The sequence below is a fragment of the Mugil cephalus genome, chromosome 16 (assembly GCF_022458985.1).
Source record: "Mugil cephalus isolate CIBA_MC_2020 chromosome 16, CIBA_Mcephalus_1.1, whole genome shotgun sequence".
In the NCBI taxonomy this organism is placed as follows: Eukaryota; Metazoa; Chordata; class Actinopteri; order Mugiliformes; family Mugilidae; genus Mugil; species Mugil cephalus.
Window position 1 is genome coordinate 5,295,368 of NC_061785.1, and position 23,228 is coordinate 5,318,595.

At 41.2% G+C, this 23,228-nt stretch overlaps 2 protein-coding genes across 2 annotated transcripts in view; one reads left to right on the forward strand and one right to left on the reverse strand.

Annotated features, from left to right (window-relative positions):
- The first annotated feature begins 945 nt into the window (after positions 1 to 945).
- LOC125022193 (60S ribosomal protein L19-like) lies at positions 946 to 3,605 on the forward strand. The gene is made up of 6 exons (XM_047608612.1): positions 946 to 1,064; positions 2,324 to 2,430; positions 2,552 to 2,674; positions 2,909 to 3,029; positions 3,132 to 3,242; positions 3,407 to 3,605. The coding sequence occupies exons 1-6, from the start codon at positions 1,060 to 1,062 to the stop codon at positions 3,531 to 3,533; spliced, it is 594 nt and encodes a 197-aa protein (XP_047464568.1). The 5' UTR covers positions 946 to 1,059; the 3' UTR covers positions 3,534 to 3,605.
- A 12,826-nt stretch (positions 3,606 to 16,431) lies between these two features.
- LOC125022057 (SH3 and cysteine-rich domain-containing protein 2-like) overlaps positions 16,432 to 23,228 on the reverse strand; it is a 28,540-nt gene continuing 21,743 nt past the window's right edge. Inside the window, exons 7-11 of the mRNA XM_047608340.1 lie at positions 22,266 to 22,321; positions 22,045 to 22,133; positions 20,867 to 20,918; positions 19,060 to 19,197; positions 16,432 to 18,825 (exon numbers count right to left, since the gene is read on the reverse strand). Coding sequence (XP_047464296.1) covers positions 18,727 to 18,825; positions 19,060 to 19,197; positions 20,867 to 20,918; positions 22,045 to 22,133; positions 22,266 to 22,321 — 434 coding nt within the window. The 3' untranslated portion in view covers positions 16,432 to 18,726. The remainder of the gene's footprint in view (positions 18,826 to 19,059; positions 19,198 to 20,866; positions 20,919 to 22,044; positions 22,134 to 22,265; positions 22,322 to 23,228) is intronic.

Sequence of the window (23,228 nt, forward strand, 5' to 3'; positions counted from 1 at the left end):
TAAGCCAAGTTTATAAGTAAATAGAAAGTTTTTTTTTCCAGGAACAGCACAAAATTATCAGCTGAGAACAAATAAAAATATACAATTATATATATTAAATAAACAAAGTACAAATGATCACTTCAGTCGTCCAAGAGAGAAACTGAAGCTTATGTATCGACCTCAGTGCATTTGTATCAATTGATGTCGACGCCTGTGTTTTTGTATCGATGTTATCGATATTTGGATCGATGCGCCCAGTTTATACAATCTATGGTTCGTGACAATGAGTTGCAGTAAAGTGTGTCATGGTAATACCACATTAACCTATAAATATTAATACGTTTCCCTTTGTTTTTGTAAAAAGAAGAATTATACATTCATGAACTACTGCTTAGGTTTGGGTCTTTTGCTCTTTTTTTATGCCGTCTTAATAAACCCTTAGTGAACATAAAGAAATACAGTCAATGTCGTCTCTGTAATTTCGCGCTTTGAGAGCCAGATTAGACCCAGGTTAGTCGTCTGTTTGACACCCCCGAGAGCAATGTTCATTCCTTAACATCTGCTGCGACTTATTCTTTGAATATCTCCACTAATGTGCTTAACAAGCTTATGGTGGTTCTTTCAAATGTTGTGTTAACAAAAAACGAAGAAGTGCCCCCCCCCCCCAAAAAAAAAATATATGTTTTAGTCTTTTATTTTGTCCAGTAATTAATAATACTTTAAACATGATGTTAACACAAATAATAAACCCTTTAAAGTCATAAAAAGAAACGTGGTTATTGGGCGTCCTCTAGTGGTCACACATTTACACTGCGCATGACTGGACTGTACCATTGTGCTGGAAAGATGTAACATATCGATATACACGACATGGCTTTGATATCTTTATAAACTTAAATTATAACATTAATAACTCGTATTTTAAACCATATTTCGACTATTTTACTTTCTGTAGCTTGTCGTGCGCATATTAGCGACACTCAGATATTGCCACCGTGGAGTGACCCACGCTAATAACTAGAATGGTTTCGCCTCGCACGTCCTATTTCCTGCCATTTTACCAAGCTAGCCGGAGCCATGAGGTAAGCTAGACGTGGGAAATCTAATTTTTCTGGTTTATTCTGACCACATATATCCATTATGTTGTTGGTTTTGTTTGTGTAAGTGGACGAGGAAGCTGTGGCCTATGGCGGATTTTGCTTAAAGTCGATTATTTATAGGAAAATCCACGTAGGGCCCTTGTTGGTGCGCTAGCTGAGACATGTCACAACATGTTAGAAGACCACAGCTACTTAGCGGGTTATCAAATATTCAGCATGTACTATTTAGTTTGTAGGAAAATTAATTTAAAAAATAAAATAAATGAGCCTTGATATGAATATATATGTAATTAAACTCCTCATAGTTGTCAAATTTCGTATTCGCTGTTCCAAATTTTTCTAACCAATGACCAAATATTATTGTTTTTAAAGCCACGTTGATGTCCTGTTGAGTAAATATTGAATAAGGTTTAAACCCCACAGTGACCATAACAAGAAGTTTGTATGAAAAATATAATAATGCTTGAACTTTATTCAACCTTGAGCCCTTTTATTTTTGGTTGTTGTTTGTTGTATTTTTGATTTATTTCCATTGGTTTTGTAGCTGCATTTTAGCCTTTTTTTGTATTTTTGTACCATTTCTGTATGTATGTTTCTGTTTTGTCAATTGAAAAGACACTTATAATGTGTTTCTCAGTTAGATTAACTATTAAACAGGTATATTTAATAGTATATACTCAGGAAAGGCAGTCACATTGATAAGGTTATTACTTCATTGCTGTATCTCAATAATGCACAGAGGTCAGCATTGGATTACTTAACATGATGGCAAATATTGCACATTGTGTTTTCTTTTCATTTTATAGTATTTTAGACTGTCGCAAACTGAACATAAACTAAAAGTGGTTACTACACATCTGTGTGTACCAGTCATCAAGCTGGGATCATTACTGATAATCAACTTTTGAATTATATTTACACCAACGAACTATTAACTCAAACTATGCCACTGAAGCTACTATTTTTAAAAGTATTGCAAAAGGATATATAATGTATAGTAATTTCTAACTGCGTTTCGCCAGTTAACGTGATCCCTCTACTGTCAACTTTGCACTAAGTAAATATGGAAAGTTTAAAGTGACAGTAAAATGTTATAGTAGGAACATAACTTGACCTGGGTGTAAAAAAAAGTATTTTGCAACATGTAAATGGAGTAAGAAATTGTGCCATGTAGTGTAATAGTCTAATTTACGAGAACACTGGTGTGTAACTATAACATATTGTTGTTTTTCTCCATCCAGCATGCTCAGGCTTCAGAAGCGCTTGGCGTCCAGCGTCTTGCGCTGTGGCAAGAAGAAGGTGTGGCTGGACCCCAATGAAACCAATGAGATTGCCAATGCAAACTCTCGTGAGTTGCTTCCTTTGCATCTGAAAGTGCTCTCTGTTCTCTGTTTTTTGCAAACTTGCACCATCTGGGCTCTTTTCTTTTTTTCACCAAAGTCTGTCTTTTATTTGAATTTGTGCTGCAGGCCAGCAGATCCGAAAACTGGTGAAGGATGGTTTGATCATCAGGAAACCAGTGACCGTTCATTCCCGCGCTCGCTGCCGCAAGAACACGCTGGCACGTCGCAAGGGACGTCACATGGGTTATGGTGAGGAGTTCAATCCCTTGTTACAATCTTTTCCCATACATATTAAAAAAAAAATTAGCTTTCACATGCTTGATTTTTATTTGTGCAGTTTTTTTCTCTTGCAAAGTTGAGTTTACGTTTTGAATAAATGCAACAATATGTCTTCAGATTTTGAGGATTTTTTTTGTTGAGTAATTGTAGCAGGTTTCAGTGCAAACAAAAGATGATGCCAACTTCACTTTTCCTTCTCCCCAGGTAAGAGGAAGGGTACAGCCAACGCTCGTATGCCAGAGAAGTTGTCGTGGATGCGCCGCATGAGAATCCTGCGCCGTCTCCTTCGTCGCTACAGGGAGTCCAAGAAAATCGACAGGCACATGTAAGTGTGAACGGAACTGGTGCGCAAGCCGGTGTCGTGTTCATTTCGGGGCGAGACATTGTTGCTTTGTGAGTTCCTGAGGTATTTTCCGTGTCTTTCCAGGTACCACAGCCTGTACCTGAAGGCCAAGGGTAACGTCTTCAAAAACAAGCGCATCCTGATGGAGCACATCCACAAACTGAAGGCAGACAAGGCTCGCAAGAAGCTCCTGGCGTACGTTGCACATCCCATTGAATTTTGTTTAACTGCTTTTAACTGTGTATAGTGACATATATATATATATATATATATATATATATATATATATATATATATATATATATATATCCTCACTGACACATGAATAATCTCGTCTCCACCTCTCTTTAACCACCCAGTGACCAGGCTGAGGCTCGTCGCTCCAAGACAAAGGAGGCTCGCAAACGCAGAGAAGAGCGTCTTCTGGCCAAGAAAGAAGAGATCATCAAGAACTTGTCAAAGGAGGAGGAAAGTACAAAGAAATGAAAACCTTAAATATGAATTCAGTTTTGTCAGATTCAGCTTTCCTTTGTTAATAAATTTGAATGGAAAAAAAAACATTGTTTGTTTGTGTGATTATTAATGTCTGAGACAGGAAGGTCATTTTTAAAATTTGTATTTCAGTGAAGAGTTAGTACATGTTTTTAAATGTCTAAGAAAAGGCTCTGCATGTTATTTTGGGTTAATGATATAAATACTTACCAACAGGTGGCAGCAGAGCTCCAAATACTGATAATGGTATTCCTTTAAGGCAGGTCCACAGCTGGTTTAAACATCTAGTTAAAATGGAAAAATTAGTAGTTTATTAATGATGGTCGTATAGAAAACTAATAAACACACGTTTGCCATTTTTGTGTGTTTTTTTTTTTTAAGTAGTTCACCAAAGTTCACTGTGCATTTTAGCGGACAAAGTGGTTGCAACGTTTTGTCCACTCAGATGAACTAAAGTGGCTTTTACATGAAACATTTAGGACGTGCTTTCTAAAACATCTGTAAATAAAAATAGCTACTGTTTGCCAGGAGTGCAGTTTATTTTTACCCGTTATATTTTTGACTTGACTGTTCCACCTTTTGGCAAGAATTTAACCCGTCATCTGTCCTTCTAGCCTCTAGTCCATCACCTCTCTCGTCGTGGCTCTAAGAACAGATGTGTAATTCTATGAGAAAGCTATTATTAAAAAGTAACTGATATACACTAATCAGCCACAACATTATGACCACTGACAGGAGAAGTACATAACGTTGAGCAAATTGTGACAATTTAATGTTCCTGTTTTCCATGTTTTTTTTTTTAGTAGCTTTTCTTCTGGATTCTCTTCCACTCAAATTTGAATCCTTGTAAATCACTCATTTCTTCATATATAAATCCACACTCTTCTTGTAAAACGTGAGACAATGAATCATCCGATCATGCATCTGTTTTACTTCACTTTTTAATCAGCTATTGATGAATGAGCTCATCTGGCTAATTTTAATACCAACCAAAGCTCCACTCGGCTGCGTCTGGCTCGGCCTACGCTCATTCATTTTGCTCGGCTTCGCGGTTTCAGCTCTGTCTGCTCTCAAGTCGCTGCTGTACTTTCTGAATCATAACCGACTACAACTGTATTCGGGACTCTTTTTTCGTCCAGCACTGAACTTTAAATGTTAGATGGGGCCCGTATGAAGAGACAGGAGTGTAAAGCTGAAAACTTTTTCACAAGAAAACCACTTCTATGAATCTCTTGGGGTTTCTCAAGTCAACAAAGTGTGGAAAGCTACAGTCGTGAAGACTTGTCAGACTAGGAGAAACCATAAAAACACTATATAAGAGATATTAGAATTTTAAATACATCCAATAAAGACGTTTACATTTTCTATTGTGAACGTTATTAAATACATTTTTCATCGCACTTTCAGAATATCTTTCCCAAACCTTGAACTGATCATTCGTAATCTGCCAATTGTGCCCTTGTGGTCTATAACCAATCTGCTCTTGCTCTGACTTCACACAACGACAGATGCATAAAGCTGCCACTTTGAATCATAGGCCACTTCTGAAAGTCCACTAGATGAGGCCGGTCCACCTGCTCCCCCCCCTCCGTGTTTCTGGAGCAGCTGCCGACTATATCTATTAGTAATCAAGCCTCCGCTGCCTCCTGAGCTGCGGCTCCTCAGTCACATGATCATTAGTGATGCCCTTCTTTTGGGGGAGAAGGACAATCACGACTCGAGATCCTGCTGCAATTTCCTTTGATTTTTAGATGTGTTTCAGGGCTCGGCGGGGGTTGGAGGGAGGTTGAGAAAAACACAGGACCTGATTTTAGGAGGCGTCTACACCTGTGATGACTCTCATCGATCTGCATTGCTGTTAAATCCTCTTTCAGTCACTGAACACGAATGAAACCTTTATCTCTCCATCTGTAAATCGAAGCTATCGGGTGATGAGGGTTAATGCTGCCGTGAAAAATAATAACCAAAAAGCCCCAAGGATGTCTGGCAACGCGTACAGTCAGTGCAGCAACTTTAACAGAGGAAGACGAGCTGCTCATTGTGTCGCAAAGGAGAAAGGCTCAACTTAAAGAAGGTCACGGTAAAGACGAGATAAGAGCAATTCATTTGGCCGTCAGATAACTGTTTTTAGATATTTTTAATTAATTCATCGTTATTGAAGATCCCCTGAACTCTGGAGCGTGCTCCATTTGTTTTGCCCGGGTCGAAGGCCAACCGTAATAAAGAGCGCTGCTTCGTTTCAGCTCATATTCCCCCTCCTTATCTAATCCCATTAAGGCTCACGCTCCAGGAAATAGGAATGCCTCCTGGTAATGAAGAAACACATTAATGGAGCCGCAAAATGGCCTCGCTCTACAAAAGCTGTTTTCTCCTTCAGTAATCCCTACGACATCTCTCCTACGCATCTATTTATACGCGTGTTCTTCCATTTGGCAACGACTTGCGTACGGTTAAATGGTATTTTTAGTTGAAGCGCGGCACGGGGAGCCGCCGTGCGTCCAAATTAAATCGGGATATCAAGGTAAGCAGATGCATTGTGCTGCGTAAAGCCTTCATTCCAGCTGCTCAAGGCCTTGGAAATCCATATTTTAAACGTGAGGGCTCTTCACAGTCGGCCTCTGCAGCTCGTCCTATTGTTTATGCATGACTGGCTGGTGAAAATCACGACTGCTGCAGACGTAATTTTCCTGTGAATGGGAGAGGTCTGACTCCAGGTAGTTTTATTTTTACCAGTGGATAATCATAAAGTAGAAAACACACACACGCACGTAGCAGCCTGTCTGCATCTGCAGACGCTTCTCCTGAATGCATGAGAGAAGGAATCCTCCGAGGCTCCAACGAGACGTGAAAATGACTGGATGACTGGAGCGACGGCAGCTTTAATGCAACATGAAGACGTATCTGTCAAAGATGCTGCTGCTGCTGTTGTTACTTGACTTGGAAAAAGTGGAGCAGAAGAAGAATTTATTGAGCTCACCACTTCACATGGATGTGCTAAAAAGTTGATTCTGTTACGCTTCTCGTTCGGTCATTTGTGGTAGAATAGATTTTCAAGGACATATTTTGTCATAGACCGATCAGGCATAACATTATGACCACCACATGCACTGCAAAAACAGCATAACTGGAAAGAAGCAAAATATTCTTACATTCAAATAAATCATCTTGTATTAACAAAGAACAATCTGCCAATGGGTTAAGCTTTTTTTGACCACCAACAGGTGGGGGTCTTTGGGTCCTATGGGATGAGGGGAGGGGGTCCTCTATAGTGGGTCTATAGTGGATCATCCGACAGATACTTAATCAGTTTGGGATCTCGTGAATTTGGAGGCCAGGTCAACACCTTGTTCTGTTCTTCATGGTTTTTTGAGTTGTTCCTAAAGTGTTTTTTTGAGTGTATGTGTGTCAGGCTGCATCCTGCTGGGGGGTGGCTGCTGTAAGCTGCCAAGAAGTGTCATTGCTGTGGGATGGGGGGGTGTCTGGTCTGGTCTGGTCTGGTCTGGGTGCTACATGTCTATGTAACATCCACACGAAGTTTCCCAAATGTCACAAGATGATCTCCTGACCGTGGTCATAATGTTGTGGCAGATTTCTGTATATTGCACATTGTGTACTAAAAGATTTAGTTTAAAAGTGAACAAAGGGATGAAAACCACGGAGCCTCTGAGGAGGAAACAAAGCGAGAGTTTAAGAAAAGGCCAGAAGCTCAGTGTCAGATTAGCAAAGCTCAGAGATCTGAAAACACCCGCCATCAAACATCGGTATCGTAAAAGTGCACTCAACGCATCAGGATAAGACTCGCAAACCCCTTTTCACAAACCTAAAATATCAAAGTCACTTTGTAGCCGGTATGAAAGCATGTATAAAGCATTTTTTTGCGAGCTGCAAGGACAGATGGAGCAAAGCAAAACACCCTGACTCAGAGAGCTGCCTGGGTGACTCAGGTAAAACAAATTTGCTGTAGTTAATCACTTTAAGGCGTAAAATTTGATCATTAGACAACGAGCGGAGTCACTGACACGAGCTGTCACCGCTTAGGATTGTGATTAAGTGGCGGCAAGGTCAACAGGAAAGGAAGCGAAGGATATTAACGCACCTTAAGAACAAAAACTTTGCCTGGAATAAACGGCGGCGAGCTCGAAAAAGTCATTAAAGATTTAGAGTCTTTTAAGATTCAAATCCAGTCAGCTTGTTCCTCCTCTGCCTTCGCCTTTCTTTTCGGCTATCTCGGTGGATCTTTACGTCTCGTCCCCGTCCTCTGTGGCCTGCCTCCTCTAAAGCTCCCCTTTGTAAAAGCACACCAGCTCAAAGTGAGACTTATTACCAGCTCTTTCTTCGCCTCGCTGAGGCTTCGGTGTGCCGAGCAGCTCGCCTGTTTCATCTCTCTATTTGTCGTGACAGAGTTGTTGACTTGGGAAAAGCAGGGAAAAGCATCTTTGGCAAAACAGAGCAGCACCAATTATCCTCTAATCCCCGCGCCTTGAAAGAACGGAGCCCAAAGTCTGTGGCGCATCTCAAACTGAATAGATTAGTTTTGCTATCCCCCTTCATACCAGGACACAACAGACATTTGTGGGAACGGCGCTAAACTGAGGGGCTTGAGGGTTTTATAAAGAGAACAATAGATAGTGTGAAGTGCACCTGCATGTACTTATATATGTATAAACAGGAGCAGAGAACATCCTGAAATGAAACAGCTGATAAATGATAAATGTATGTGTTCAAATTCTTAAAATTCAGTGCAGAGAAAAGCTGACGTACGGATTTTTAAATCCTAATCTTGGCGACTTAATGGATTTTAGACAATGTCAGATTTGGAAACTATTTAAGGGTTGAGGTCAGGAGGTGAGGTGATCATGTACACTGATCAGCCACAACATTATGACCACTGACAGGAGCAGCGAGTAACTTCATCTTGTGACAATTCAGTGTTCTGCTGGAACTGGCATTCATTGGTGTGGGTGTTACTTAGACATGTAGCACCCACCTAGACTGGACCGGACACCCCCACCCCATAGCAATGACACTCCTAGATGACAGCAGTCATGCAGCCAGCAGGATGCAGCCACAAAGACGCTTTAGGAACAACTAAAAAAACAACAACATGAACAGCACAAGGACTTTAACTTGTAACAGAGAACGTTTGTTTTAATTCCTACTTGTGTGGCATTAGAAGTTATACAGGAGCTAAGGATGTGAATGCTTCCTCCTTTCCTTCAGGAAGTAGCATGGTAAAATTACAGAAAATAGATTATCTTGAGTCCATGAAACCTCATCAAGAAACAGCTAAAGCAAAAAAAAGATTTTGTCCAATTCAGCTGCGTTCTGATGCTTCTGATGCTACTTTTTAATCGCAGTCATGATTCATTTATTAGTTGAAATGGATGAAAAACATGTTCCTTTTCTGTAGCTTCTGCATTTCTCCACCCTTTCAGAGAGTCTGTGTCTAACCATCTTTCAACATTTCAGACTCCAGCGGACGGCGTTCGTGAAGGCCTCCTGTCACGTCGGCTATATGCTCCAGTGTTATAATATAATATAAGACTGTGCAGTTGGTTGCTCAGATACGTAACGAGAAAGCAGAAAGTAACTAGGAAACCGGGGCACCTGAGTGACTAAAAGAGTGTTTACCCAGCGATTAGGGAGATGGCAACTCAACTTTCAGCGCTTAACTAATGTGGAGATTAGTCAGAGTCGGGGCTACAGTCACTGACAGGCATAAACACTACTGCCCTTTTAACTCGTCTCGATGAAAAGCTGGGAATATATAAAAAAAAACACCTTGTCCTCACCAAGCAACAGCCAGGTTCTCGTGTCCTTGTCTTATAATTGCGCTGCTTGACTTGCCTCGATTTACCATTTGCAGGGCAAGTCAAGAGGCCGACAATCACATCAAAGCTACTACGTAGCCCAAGGATTAAAGATGGAGAGGAAAAGTGGTCATCGCCTGATTAAAGCCCGAGTTTAATCCCGTTGTGCTGTGGTGGCGGTGTGAAGTGAGAGGGCTGAGAGCAGGTGCGGAGGTGGGTTGGAAGACGGGGACGTGACGTTGTTGTTTTTCTGTGTTTTTTTTTCTTTTTTTTTTTTTTTCCTAGATGTCATGGGTTTAATTCAGAGGAACATCTGTGATAACCAAAGAAACAGACATCTGGCGCACGCACCAACATCCTGTCTAGACATCAGCTTGTTAGTGTAGGAATACAGAGGTACGTTCAAATATAAATATGAAAAAGTTACTAATAGGGTCAATGTGAGCAGCCTCCGTGTTGCAAGAAACTCTTCTAATAAGGTTTGCACAATCCCTCAGAGGTCCATCTATCCATCCATTTATCCATATGTCCTGTAGAGGGTTGCAGCTTGCATTGAGACAGGAGGTGGTGTCCATCACAAGATAAAACACAAACTAAACAAGCACAGCTATGACCAACTTACACTCCATCAGTTAAGACTCGAGCTTTTGTTTGTTAAGCATTTTTAATTTCTCCAAGGTATTTAGGATTATTAGGACCTAAGAAGAATAAAAACTAAGCTTCGTCTTTGAACGGAAAGAAGTTTTTGGAAAAAAGAAAATGTCCTCATATGTGGACATGGGGATTATTTCGCTATATATTATAAGAAAGCCCCCACATAGCACGTGACTGAGCAAAAGCAATGAAATTCCAACGTCCTCAAATGAGTCCTTGACACTGTAACTGGTTATCATTGATAGAATTTGTTAGATTTGTGCGCCATGTCAAGCTAGAAAAGTTAATACACGTAAATAAACAAATTACAACCATGAAATTCGATAACATTTTGTAATATTTTTGGCCCTCCAGAATGAATCCGCCGAAGTTAAGGCTATCATGTTTTTACACCGACTAGTGAATTGACCACTAGATGGCAGACTAAAGCGTCCACTTTTGAGCACAACGGGTCTAAATGAAGCAGAATAAGTTGGCACAAAAACTAAAACTTAACGTCCACATATGAGGACGCAGAGTCTCAGGAGGTTAATGTAACATCCAAAAAATGCTAAAGAAAAGCAACTGGACTCGTAGAGTTTCTTGAAGACGTTTCACTGTCTTAAAGGACCTGTGGAGGAGTTGGGGTTTAAAAAGAAACATCTGTGGGTGTTACACATCAGACTTCTATATTCTTACCTTTCACTGGAGGAGACTGTTTGACCGTGTCCTCCTTCTCCCATGTATGGTTCTTTTCTAACAACCCATTATCACTCAGAGGCTCCAGTCTCGAGGTGTGAATGGGGGTGGAACTTCTTGAGGACAGATGTTAAGACTGTTTTGTAAAGTGATGGAGATGTCTTCCTTTATTCCTCAATCAAACCACCTGTCTTCTCTGGCTCAAATGTCCTTTAGGTGTAGAGGGACGGCGCTGAATCGTTTCCTGACGAGGTGTTTCTCCTGTGTCGAGACGTTTTGTTTGTGGAGGGGTCGTCTGTTTCCATTCCTCCGTGATCACTGATCAGCCACAACATTATGACCACAGACAGGAGACAGTTCAAATTGTGACAGTTCAGTGTTCTGCTGAGAAGACATGTAGCACCCAATAGACCAGACCAGACATCCCCAAATGGCCCTGGCCTCCAAATTCACTAGATCCCAAACTGATCAAATATCTGTGAGATGATCCACAGGAGACCGTCCCCTCAACCCATAGGACCCAAAGCCCCCAAAGGAAGACGATATTAGGAAGGTGGTCATAATGTTACGCCTCATTGGTGTACCTTTTTCTGTTTTGGCCTGGGTGTTTTGTCTTTGAAAAAAGGAGAAACCCAAGAAGAACCTGTAACTTTAATGTGGGTGAAAAAAATATATATTTGATGCTGCGGTTGCTCAGGAACAACTGAAACAAACACAACACGGATCCAAGCAAAATGGGGCAAAACTAATTGAATATAGCGCAGGATGTGTTCCGTTTTCTGTGGGTTATTTAGAAGCAAAATACAATCAGGAGGACTATCTTTATCCTCACCCTTTCATGACTCCCCCTCTGTCTTTCCTCTGCTTCTCTAATCAGCTGATTGTTGGAAGGGTTTCATTCAGATTCTGCCACAATCATCACGCAATCATGTCCTCGCCGTAGAACTTTAAATATGGTCTCTGCTGCTGTCAGTTATCATTTCAGTTCGGTTCCACCTTCTCCACCCGTTCTCCTTCAGTCTTTACACTGGGGCTCCAGGTCAAACTCATCAGTGTCCCATCATCATCATCATCATCATCATCATCCATCACATCCAGATTTCCAGTTTTCTTATAATCACCACCAGTCTGTCGCAGTAGCATTATTTTACCACCGTTACTTGAAAACTGAACAAAATAAAGATGTTAAAACTCTCTCCTGCTTCTTTTTCTGTGGTTCCTACCACGTCAGCCCTTTTCACAAAAGTTTTATATATAATTGTGTGCAAGAATAAGCAATAAACCACCCAGAGCATCACCCGAAAAATACTTATTCTACAGAAGCAAAGAAGCACGAGTGATTCCTCGAGTCTGTCATTCCTAGTGCAGCATCATTCAAAGCCCCCTCAGGACCTACTTTCTCTGTCCCGTCCAGGAGCTTACATCATCTCAGAGGACATGCGATGACTTTCCACTAAACCTAAAGAACCCTCCGTACCACCTTTTACCTCCGGACCTTTGACGTCTCGTTCCCGTCGCAGAAAGCGTGTTTGTGCAGGAAGCATCCTTAGAAAGCGGAGGTGGCCTCAGCGGCAGGAGATGAGAGCATGCATTAAACATGCAGTCGCCGTGCACCTCCTTCATTTTTAATGGTCCAGTTGGCCGGGGGGTGTGGAAGAATGTAAACATCACTGTAACCTGAGGAAAAGGGGCAGCATGAGACAGGGAGGAGGAAAGGAAACATCTATTTTTTTTATTTTTTTTTTGCTATCCTTTGCTATCCTTTGAAAGTTATACATAGTGCCGTGAACTTCCATATAAATCAAGTTCAGTTGAGAATAGGGTCGACTTAAAATGTGTTGCATAGAGCAGCAATATAGCTAAAACTACGCACCTCCACCCAAGCGAGGAACCTTTGCGGTAAACAAACCTCAAGAACAGAAATACCAGAGCAGACCAAAAACATCTAAAGGAAAAGTCGAGTAGTTTCATCTCTTTGGTGAGATGAAGCTGAAGAGAAGCTTGTGCCCGAATAACAGGAAGAAAAGGAGGATGGAGAAGAGAAGCCTCGGTTGATGCCGGAGCATATAACATCATCTGTAACACACAGCGGCGGAGGCAGAGTGATGCACGAGCATTCACAGCTACAAATGGCATCACTGACATTTACCGATGAAGAGACAGGAGACGGACGCGGCTCAGTGGAGTCTGGAGTGCACAGGGTCCAGCCAAATGAAACAAAGATGATCATGAAGCGGCTTCATGATGAAAACTCAAACATACTCAACAGCAATGCAGGTGTGTCTGAAGGTAAATAAGTTGAACAAACCTCATCTCGGTCGAGTTGCTGCGGAAAAGAGTGTTATGTATTTTAGTGAGGTCCATAGGTTCAGTGATTGAGAACGTTTCCGACAGCCATTGCCTGCAAAGAACATTCAAGGTACAAGGTTAATGTGTCCAGTCACTTTTATGAGCCACTAAAAACACCGTCGATAAAAACAGCTCTCACTTTTCCTCCTGTTTGGACGTGAATGCCCTCAGATTTACTGCGGATTTACTACATATTGCCACAACTTCAGCATGTTTTGGTAACAGCTAAAGTAATAAAAAATAATAATATGTCAGCCTGCGCCGATCAGCCACAACATTAAAACCACTACCAGGAGAAGTGAATAACGTCGACCAGCTTGTGACATTAAATTCAAAAAAAGGTTCTTCTGGTGCGAAATTTTTGGACCTGGTATTCATTTATGTGGATGTTACTTAGACATGTAGCACCCACCTAGACCAGAGCATAAAATAAAATAAAATAAAATAAAATAAAATCATTGTGTTGCTCCAGAGGAAAAAAAAAATAAAAAATCTGAATAAATATTTGAAGAATGCATTCGTGTTTGGAAGGCCTTCAAAGTGCAGCTGGCAGAGCAGAGTCTGCAAGGTATTTATTTACTTCCAAGAATCTACCTGTTGGTTCTTCACATATATATTTTAGTCTTGTGTCTCTACACTCCTTGTTTTGCGAAGATGTTTCCCCAGACTTCCTCCACAATGTGTAATTCATGAACCGAAGGGATAGTTTCACACCGTAAGCCGAACGCTGTTCAGACTTTAACGCCAATATTCCCCCGTGCACCAGAAAAGCTATTTTTGCCTCCTTCCTTTCTTTTCCCAGAATTTACATCGCTGCTGCTGCTGCTGCTGCCTGTTAACGCCCTTGCGCTGTGATCATCACCCCTACCGCGAGTCTGTCCGGCAGCTGCTGCTCCGTCTCCAAAGACGCAAAGAGTGTGAACGTTAAAGGACAAGAAACGATTGTGCAACAAATCACACGTTTAATGAGGCGTTTTATATGTCGTTTTCTGGAGCTGGTGTGATACGCTCAGGACAAATGCCTCCCGATGCGCACGGCTTGCCGCCTCAAACTGAACACTTCATTTGTTGAGGGATGTGGCGTGAAAGGAGAGTGAGGAGGGTTTTGTTAAGGCAGATACTTCGCTGCGCATCCTCCGCCGGAGCCCCAGAAAGAGAATTTTAGATTCCAGCCTCTCTCAGCTCATTGTAATGAAAGAAAAATGGTGAGCACTGTCGGAGACGCCGCACCATCTTGAGCACCAAAGTCAGCATTTTTTTATAAAAGTGTGCGTGCGGCTTGATGTACTGCCAGTTGCACACATTTCCATCTCCCTCTACAAGATGAAACTCACATTTGATCCGATTTGATAACAGAACTGGGTCACGATTTGAGAAATGTTCCTCGCACCCCAGCAGGGACACACACACACACACACACATACACACAGGACGCATACGCAGACACACAATAGTCACTCTGCCAGCTTAGTCTATGGCCTGCCAGCAGCTCCTCCGTTGCCAATTAATTTCATTGGGAGTAAATCATATTATTTATGGTCATTAAGAACAAGCAGCATTCTCAATCGCTGCACTGTCAGCTCGAATGAAAGATCGCAGTGCACTGGAACGACGCGGCCGTGAAGGGTTTTCTGTTTGCCATGAATAGTTTAGAAATTATAATGAGAAATGACTCGATCGGTTTAAGGCTGAAGTGCAGTGGAGTCAATTCACGTGACTTATTTTAAAGACATTTAGCTTTTACGGAAGGAGTTGACATTTATTTTTCCATTTTAGAAGAATTTTACTAACTTCCAGAAAAAACACTTCACTCAAAACTGTGTCCAATAGGCTACTTTAATTTGTTATAAAAAACAACTTTAGCTTAATTAGCAAATGCTAGCATGCTAATACTTACCTACGATTGTGAAAACAGTAAATAACATACTTGATAAACACGAGCATGTTAGCATGAAGTCGTTGGTTGACAGTGTCATGGTGCAGATAGCATGGCTGCTTGTTAAATACGCCGATCAGGCAAAACATTATGACCTAAAAGCCTGTTAGTCTCCCTTTCATACTTTCAGACATATGTTTAATACATAAAATGATTGGCGTAAAGGTTATCCCCAGTCTGTCCTTTGGCAAGACACTTAACCCACCTTCCTCCTAGGTGTGGGCTTGTGAGTGAGTGATATTTTGTGGTGGTAAGAGCGTTTGTTGGCGCAGATTGGCAGCCATGTTTCCGTCAGTCTGCCCCAGAGCAGCTGTGATTACTGAGGTAGTTTACCACCACCACCAGGGTGTGACTGTGTGAGCGAATGAATAATGCATTCAATTGTAAGCGCTTTGAGCATCTAAAATGGAAAAGCACTATATAAAACCAATGCATTATTATTCCAAATGGTTTTAAAAAAACATCACTTTACGCATGAGGTGAAAAAAATGGATCTTAATTATCCAGTCTTGTCAGAACTAATGCCAACATACGGTAATTCTTCCAGTGGTTCTGTATTCAGTAATTTTGGAAGTGGCAACAATTTGGCAAGTGTGTGTGTGTGTGTGTGTGTGCGTGTGTGTGTTCTTGTACAGCTATCTTTCCGAGAACCAGTTTAAGTTTTATACCATCAGATTGAGGACATTTGTGCAGAGTGAGGACATATTAGCTAGCACTTACTTTTTTGGCCTCACTTTTTGGCTGTTTTGAAGATTAAAACTGTTAAAACCAGTTTTAGGGTAAATGTTACAAGTAGGTTATGGTTATGGTTAGGGTTAAGCATTTAGTTGAGACGGTTAGGGTTAAGGTAAGGGGCCAGGGAATGCATTATGCTAACGAATGTCCTCACGAAGATGGCCATACAAGAATGTGTGTGTGTGAGTCGCTTCTACCTGCACAGGGACTGCAGATGGAAATTAGCTCTATAGCTAAATCTGATAGAAAACATTGCACTTTGCAATTAACGTATGTTGCACATGGCCCCTGAAAGAGAAGCACTAAAATAAAGAACAGCTGTGACTTATCAGAGAATGGACATGGGCCTTCTGAGTGTTTCCTGTGGTGTCCTGGAAACAGGATCTAGGTGGGTGCTACATGTCTAAATACCATCCACACAAATGAACACCAGGTCCAAAAGTTTCCCAGCAGAACAACAAATTATCACAAGATGGTTAATATAACTCACTTCTCCCATCAGTGGTCATAATGTTGTGGCTGATCGGTTTATGTGACCAATATATTGAAAATGTTATAAACAACATAGTAAGGTAACATATTAGCTGTGCCAGGCAGGTTGCAGCATCATTATTTTAGTAGATAATACTGTTTAAGAAAGGTTGTAAGTGAAGTGAAACAATTGACTGTATGTGTCTGTGTTACTCTCATTTTATTCTACCTTACAACATATTTCCAGAGGAACACATTGTTTTATTTACTGTAGAATTTATTTATAAAATACATTTGATGCATTTTAATTAGCTTCCTCTCGACCAGCTACATAAATGTGAAGAACACACACTGACAAAGTCCTTCCTGTATAAGCCATAACTTTACACAGAGCATTTTAATAGCGTGGTAACCGAAGCAGCGGCACTCCAGCCCACATTATAGAGCAATTTGAGCATTCAGATGAATTGCAGCTAGTTTTGACAAATTAAGTTCTCTTTTTATGATCTTCCTGATCTTAAAGAGGAACACATGCCAGCACCAATATTGGTCCTTAAACATGAAAGGCAGCTCCAAAGTACCTGTTTGTTACGCGCACATAAAAACCACTCCATCACAAAAAACCTTTCATGCACATTGAGATTCTCTTCTCTCACTGCGATATGACACAAGTTAGATTAGTCCGATGTGTGCGTTATGCAAACCAGAGCTTCTTTTCTTCCTTAATTACGTCTCAGATAACAACACACACATATAGGTAGTTTATCTGGCTTTCTTTATTGAGTGATATGAGCAACACGGGGGCAGCTAGCCATGCAGAGGACTAGCCTCGCAGCGGGAGGTGTTGAGGTGAGATGGGGAGGTTTACCTGGTAATACTGATCCTGAGCCAATCGTGGTTCTAGTCAGTGACGATAATGTTCATTTTGGAGGAGCTTTATCCAAGTCCAGATTTGCAAAAAAATAAATAAAAATGCACGTGTATACACTGACACATGTGTGGCTATGCTGGATAGAAAGCAAAGTGAGTGACTAGAACTGTTGTGCATAGTATCGAGAGAAGATTTGTGCTGAGTGGGATAGATGTTACTGAGCAAACAGATGCATTCTTGTAGGTAAGTAGTAAGACAATAATCTCCTGTTAGTTATAACTGTGGAATTAATGCCCTTAGTTGGCTCCTGGATAGCTGCAAACCTCTTCAGAGCAAATATATACAGTATCTTTAACAGGCTATTTACAAATATGTTATCATAGTCGTATTTACAGTTATTGCCACGATAAAGGCAGTATTATGTCACCGCCTTATGGTTTCTAATGACAGAGCGATAAATTATATGTAGTGAGGCATCTTCTCAATCTTGAATGCTGGGAGGAACCATTCAAAGAAAAGTTCAGGCTTTCTGAGAGACGTCCCTTTAAACTACAACATTGAATTTGGTTTTTAATCAGTCATCCTGGACTATTTCTTCGCTCTAATCTAAAAAAAAAAAAAAAAGAAGAAGAATATCGTTGTTGTGCACGACCAGATATGAATATTACAGGACGTTACGTACAGATAAACGCTCAAAATATACAGACGGGAAGCAGATTCTAGTGGTTGATTTTTAGAGCTAACAGAGACCAGAGTGAATAATAAAAAAATAAAATAAAAAAACTGTGTGTGTGCAGAGACAGAGAGTGCGATTGAAGGGCATACTGAGAGCGAAACTCCCCCGAGGTGCACGCAAAGCATTTGTCACATCGGAGCTGTGAAGAGCACAAACGTACAATTTCTAATCACCCGAGAGTCGTCTGAAACTCAGAGGACTCTTCAGTGTGGTAGGACATTCATTTAACCAAGATTTTTTTTGGACATAATGTAATACCTGAATCTCTTCTTCCCCAGCAGGAGTGACGCGTATGCACATTATGAACCCATGTTACAAGAGCAAACATGTCGGGCTGCAGCCTGCACGTGAAAACGGCTTCACCCCTTTAACTGAACCTAAACGAACATTAAACCAAGATGTGTTTTTGCACAGGCAACTACAATGAACAGCTACAGTCACAATCTCTTACGTCTCGTTTTCTCTACGCGAAATGAAGACACTTTGCTCACAACGTCCTTTGAGCTTGGACGCTCCTTGACATCATGATAAAATAGTCCTTTCTTCTTTTTTTCACAAGTGGATGGCCAGTGGAGATGGCTATTGAGGTAGCCAGACTGCCTGCACCTCTTTAACACAATGCTACATTTCTTTTGTGAGTATTTATATATATATATATATATATGTATATATATATAAAACCACACCAGTTGTGCTACAAGAAAAGTAGCTCCAGAGACGAGCGTCCGTCCTTTTAAGTCTCCAAATTTAAAGCCTTCAGCAGTAAAAAGAAAAGCAAATCCGCTCAAGCCGCTAATTCACTGCTGCTTCTTTTTTTTCTTTTTTTTTGCTTTTTTGTTTTTTTTGAAAGGGTGGAGGTGTGTGGTTGGTGTTCAGTGAGGTGTTGGCTAAACACTCCTGAGGATTCTTCCTTCACCGTATCGAAGTCGAGGAGGAATGTGCTGCCGTCATATTTCTAGCAGATACTTCACAGGGACCAGGCCTCTCTTCTTCCCGCTGCTCAGCCGCAGGAAGCCGTCAGTCTCCTCGTTCTTCCCCACGCAGATCTGTGGACGGGGGGGGTCGGTGGGTGAGGGAAAGAAGGGAAGAGAGGAGCAGGAGCAGGAGGAGGGGCAAGTGACATGCACTGATGTGAGAGAGGTTTTTGGACCGAGGCAAAAAGTGAGCTGCACCGAAAGCAATATCATGCCGTCCCCTGAAATCTCAGCAGTTTTCTGCATTAATTTGCATGAGTACAGTATTTATGTGTCAAATGTGTGTGTGTGTGTTACGACGTTCACCTGGGCCTCTTTCACAGTCATCTGGCCTTTGTCTCGGTTGCCGTGGAAACCTGCGGTGACCTTCCACACGCGCTCGCCGGGGCGGACCCGCTGCACAAAGTTGGCCGGGAAAAATCCCACCTTGTCTCTGCTTTTCCCCTGAAGGACACACCCGAACACGGACAAAAGCAGATTTATTTTTATTTTTCCTCTCTTGTTTCCGAGGTAACTTCCACTACAGCGCCGCACAGTCCTCAGCGGAGCGGAAACAATTACGAATCCTTCCGTTTCCTTTTTGTTTATTTGACCAGATCCCAAAAAAAGATGCATCACAGTAACATGAAAGTAAATGAGAATAGAATAGAATAGAATAGAATGTGTGCATGTGATGTCACAGCAAGCGGATGTCTCCATGGTTACAGTCACTGAGCGGTAAAAAAAAGTGACAGTTGTGCAGATTAGCAGCATTTAGCCGTTTGCATCATAGGCTAAATTGTAAAATTTAAAAAAAATTTATTTTCTGATGAAGTCAAACCTTAAGTTACTTCTTAAGTTACATTCTGGAGGGCTGTTAGTCAGATAAGATTGTGGATATTGTTGTTGTTTTGGCGTAGTTTGGTTAACGTTACTTCTCAGTAAAGCTCTTAGCGTTAGCATATTTTATTTAGCTCCATACATCATAACTGAAATGATCTAAAACTAACTTAAAACTAACTGAAACTGAGGCTAATCCACTTTTCCAAATACATACTAGTTCCTATGGATCATTGTCGAGTCCCATTGTCTTTAATAATCCATATTTTTCCAGGTCTCGCTGTATTTACTGTTACATTTTCACCATGTTTTTGCTGCCCATGGGGCGTGGCCTTAATGCATACCCTCTATAAAATACAACACACAGACATCAACATAACAGCAAAATCAATAGTAATAGAAGCAGTAAGAGCAGTGCAACAGGAAGATAACGTGCATGTCTGTGAAAAACAGAGACAACAGTGTCTCAGTAGTGCTGTTTCTAATTATAATAAACCTCCATAATTAGCAAGAAAATGGAAATAAAGAGATTTTTTTTTTTTTTTTTTTACCACCACTAGCGCAAAAAAAAAAAAAAAAAAAGTGTTTGTGGAGTCCTAATCCCCTCTTCTCCTCTGAGGCTCTGGCAAACACAAGCGTGCAAAGCCCATGAGTGCCGGACTCACGTGACTTTAAATGTTGAAGTCAAACGATGGCTCCTCCACATGAAGCAGTTAAGCATGCTCCCAGATTTATGTGCAGTTTTGCAGAGTGAATATGTAGCTGCTCTCATGTGCATTTTGCATTCAAGTCATTTTACACAACGAAATACTGAGCAATGCACAAAATGTCAGTATTTGTAGTTCTGTTTTCTTGTTTACACAACAAAATCTGACATAATATTTAGTTTAATGACATTTTAAATGAGTCTCTTAGCACCACAAATACTAAAATCTGGCTACTCTGCTGTCATTCAGTTGAAGTAGATAACTCACTACTTCCCTTTGGTGTTTTAATATCTGTCATCTGGCAGGTAAAAGTTAAACCTACAACTGTCTTCTTCATATTAACTAGCTCTGCTAACACACCTCCTCTCCTTCGAGTGTTTTCCCCTCAGCCCTGAGGTCTTATCACCTCTGAGCTGCTCAGCTTTGAAAAGAAGAATTTTAACTATCTACTCAAAGGCGACGGCGGAGATTTCTAGTGATAATAATTTATTTAACTAAGTGCTGGCTTAGTAAAAAAAAAAGTAATACTCTTGAAATATTCACAGGACAGACAGAGACATATTATTTTTTTTTTTATCACAGCCCACCTTCCACCAGTCCTCGTTGGAGTCATCTGTGACTTGAACTCTGTCGCCGGGCCTGCAGAGAAAAAAGATAAGCAAAGTACATCATCTACAAATGTGCTGCATGATAGATTAACATTTTGGGAAATGTGTTTTCTTGCTGTGTACTTGATGTGTCTTTTTCCCCCTCAGTGTCGAAATATTCAGTTAGTACACAGCGTGTTGTGGTTTAAATAAAGAGCTCCTGGTGGCTACGTGTACAAAAACAACAATCACATTAAAGGTTATTAAATTATTAGATTCTACGGGGTCTTAAAATAAAACTACTTACGCCAGAGGTGTTCTGGGTCAAATTTCATCAGAAGGCATCTGGAAGAGTCTGGGTGGTCTTATAGTTTTTGATCTGTGGTTTTAATTTGATTATACTGAGAGATATACAGCAGTTTCTGCCATATTATGGGGTTAGAGGATGGGAAAGATTCCTATTGTGTGCTGCTACTGATGGGGATGTGTTTATATCCTCTGTATATAAAGTGGAGAATACAGGTCACTTAGTTTAGCTTAGCATAAAGACTGGAAACAAGGGGACATACCTAGCCTTCCTCCTTTAATTAGCTTTCTTTTCAGTATTGTTACATTCATTATGGTTTATTTGTTGGACGGTGCATAGGGATTTGTCATTATTAAAGAAATAAAAGGTAAGAAACTAGTCTTTCTGTGTAGGAACTCTCATCTTTGTGCTGCAGGAAGAGAAATAAACATGATATTTTTCACAATTTCCTTCTTCTTTAAGATGCCTCATGAGTTATCAGGTCTAGATTCGGCTACAATGAGCACGCCATCCTCATCACTCTGGTTCCCTTCTTGTACAAACGTCTCAATGAAATTTTTCATCTGTCTTGCACAGACAGACGTTTCCCTCCGGACTAGCGGTGGATGTCGGGCCACACTCAGCAGTTTCCTGCAGCTACTAACACGCAAAGACTACTTTCTGCCACATTCTCAATGCAGCTGTTTGTCCTTCCCCAACCTCCCACCCCGAGCTCTGCACCCCTCTACCACCACCCTGCTGAGGAGGCAGCTGCTGTGTGAATGTCAGGAAATTTTTTGAACCAAGCACGCACTTCTTCCTTTTCTCACCTGGTTACCGTCACCCACACGAATGCAAACACACACGCACACGAAAAATACAAACGACTAACTGTAGTTCCAAGTCGTTCTTCTCCTGAGGCAGAAACTTGTAGAGGGCCACATAGGTGTGAATGGAGTGAACCTCCACTCGCTTGGGAGTCTGGCGAAAAAAAACAAAAAGTAGGTTTTAAAAATGTTGTTCCTCGTGCAGAGGTCCTGACAGTGAGCAAGTTCGAAGAGATGGGCCGAAAATAATAAGCCGAAAAACAAAAGAGGAACGCTGACTACACACCTTCAGGCTGACCCTGTCTTCTGAATCAGCCTTCTCGCTTTCAGGAGGGGTGAGCACTGCAGAGAGACACATGCATAAAAAACACACACACAAAAAAAAGAAGAAGAAGAAGACAGGGGGAAAGACAATATCCATGAGACAAAGAAAGGTCACGTGTGAAAATAGAATGAGGAGGAGGAGGAGGAGGGGAGACAGACAGAAAAGAGGAGACAGGGAGCTCTTGTCACTTTGTGGCAAATGGAAAGCGAGACAGAAGCGAAGGTCATCTACTGTAAAGAAGCAGCAGTACAAACAGAGATGATCTCTTCTCCTGGGACTGAAGACAGAGATGGAAATGTCCTGGCTACACACACACACACACACACAACCTCTACACCGTATCTTAGATTAATGTTAATGGAAGGGCCGTCGCAAGTGGAAAGGCAAACTAGGCAATTGCCTGGGGCTCCAAGCTGGAAAAGAGGCCCCCAGAGACGTCTGATATTGGTTGGATCTTCTAGTATAAATGCTACATTAAACAAATGGGGGTGGGTGGGGGCTGCAAGTTGCCTCTTGCCAGGGGCCCCCAGAGGGTCTTCAAACAGCCCATAACCTTTATAATATTCCCATCACTTCTTACCTGCTGCTGTTGGCTAGGCTAGTTAGCTTGTGTCTTCTTGTTGGTAGCTGACGGCTAACCTGCTGATTAGCTTTTCACCTGGACTAGGCTTCTAAATGTGTTTTGCCTCGGATCACGGCACAAGGGATTGTAACATCTTATCCTGTGTATTTATGAAGTATCCTTTATAAAGCAGAACAACATTTGTGTTTCACCTAAAATAAAATGTAACGTTTCAACATGACACGACAACATGACTGTAAATTAACACAGTTTTGTGACTAATGCGTGAACGTTCTTCTGACGATCAGTTTGCAAGACCTTTCAAAAACTAGGAAAAAATACTAATACTAAAAAGGAGGAAA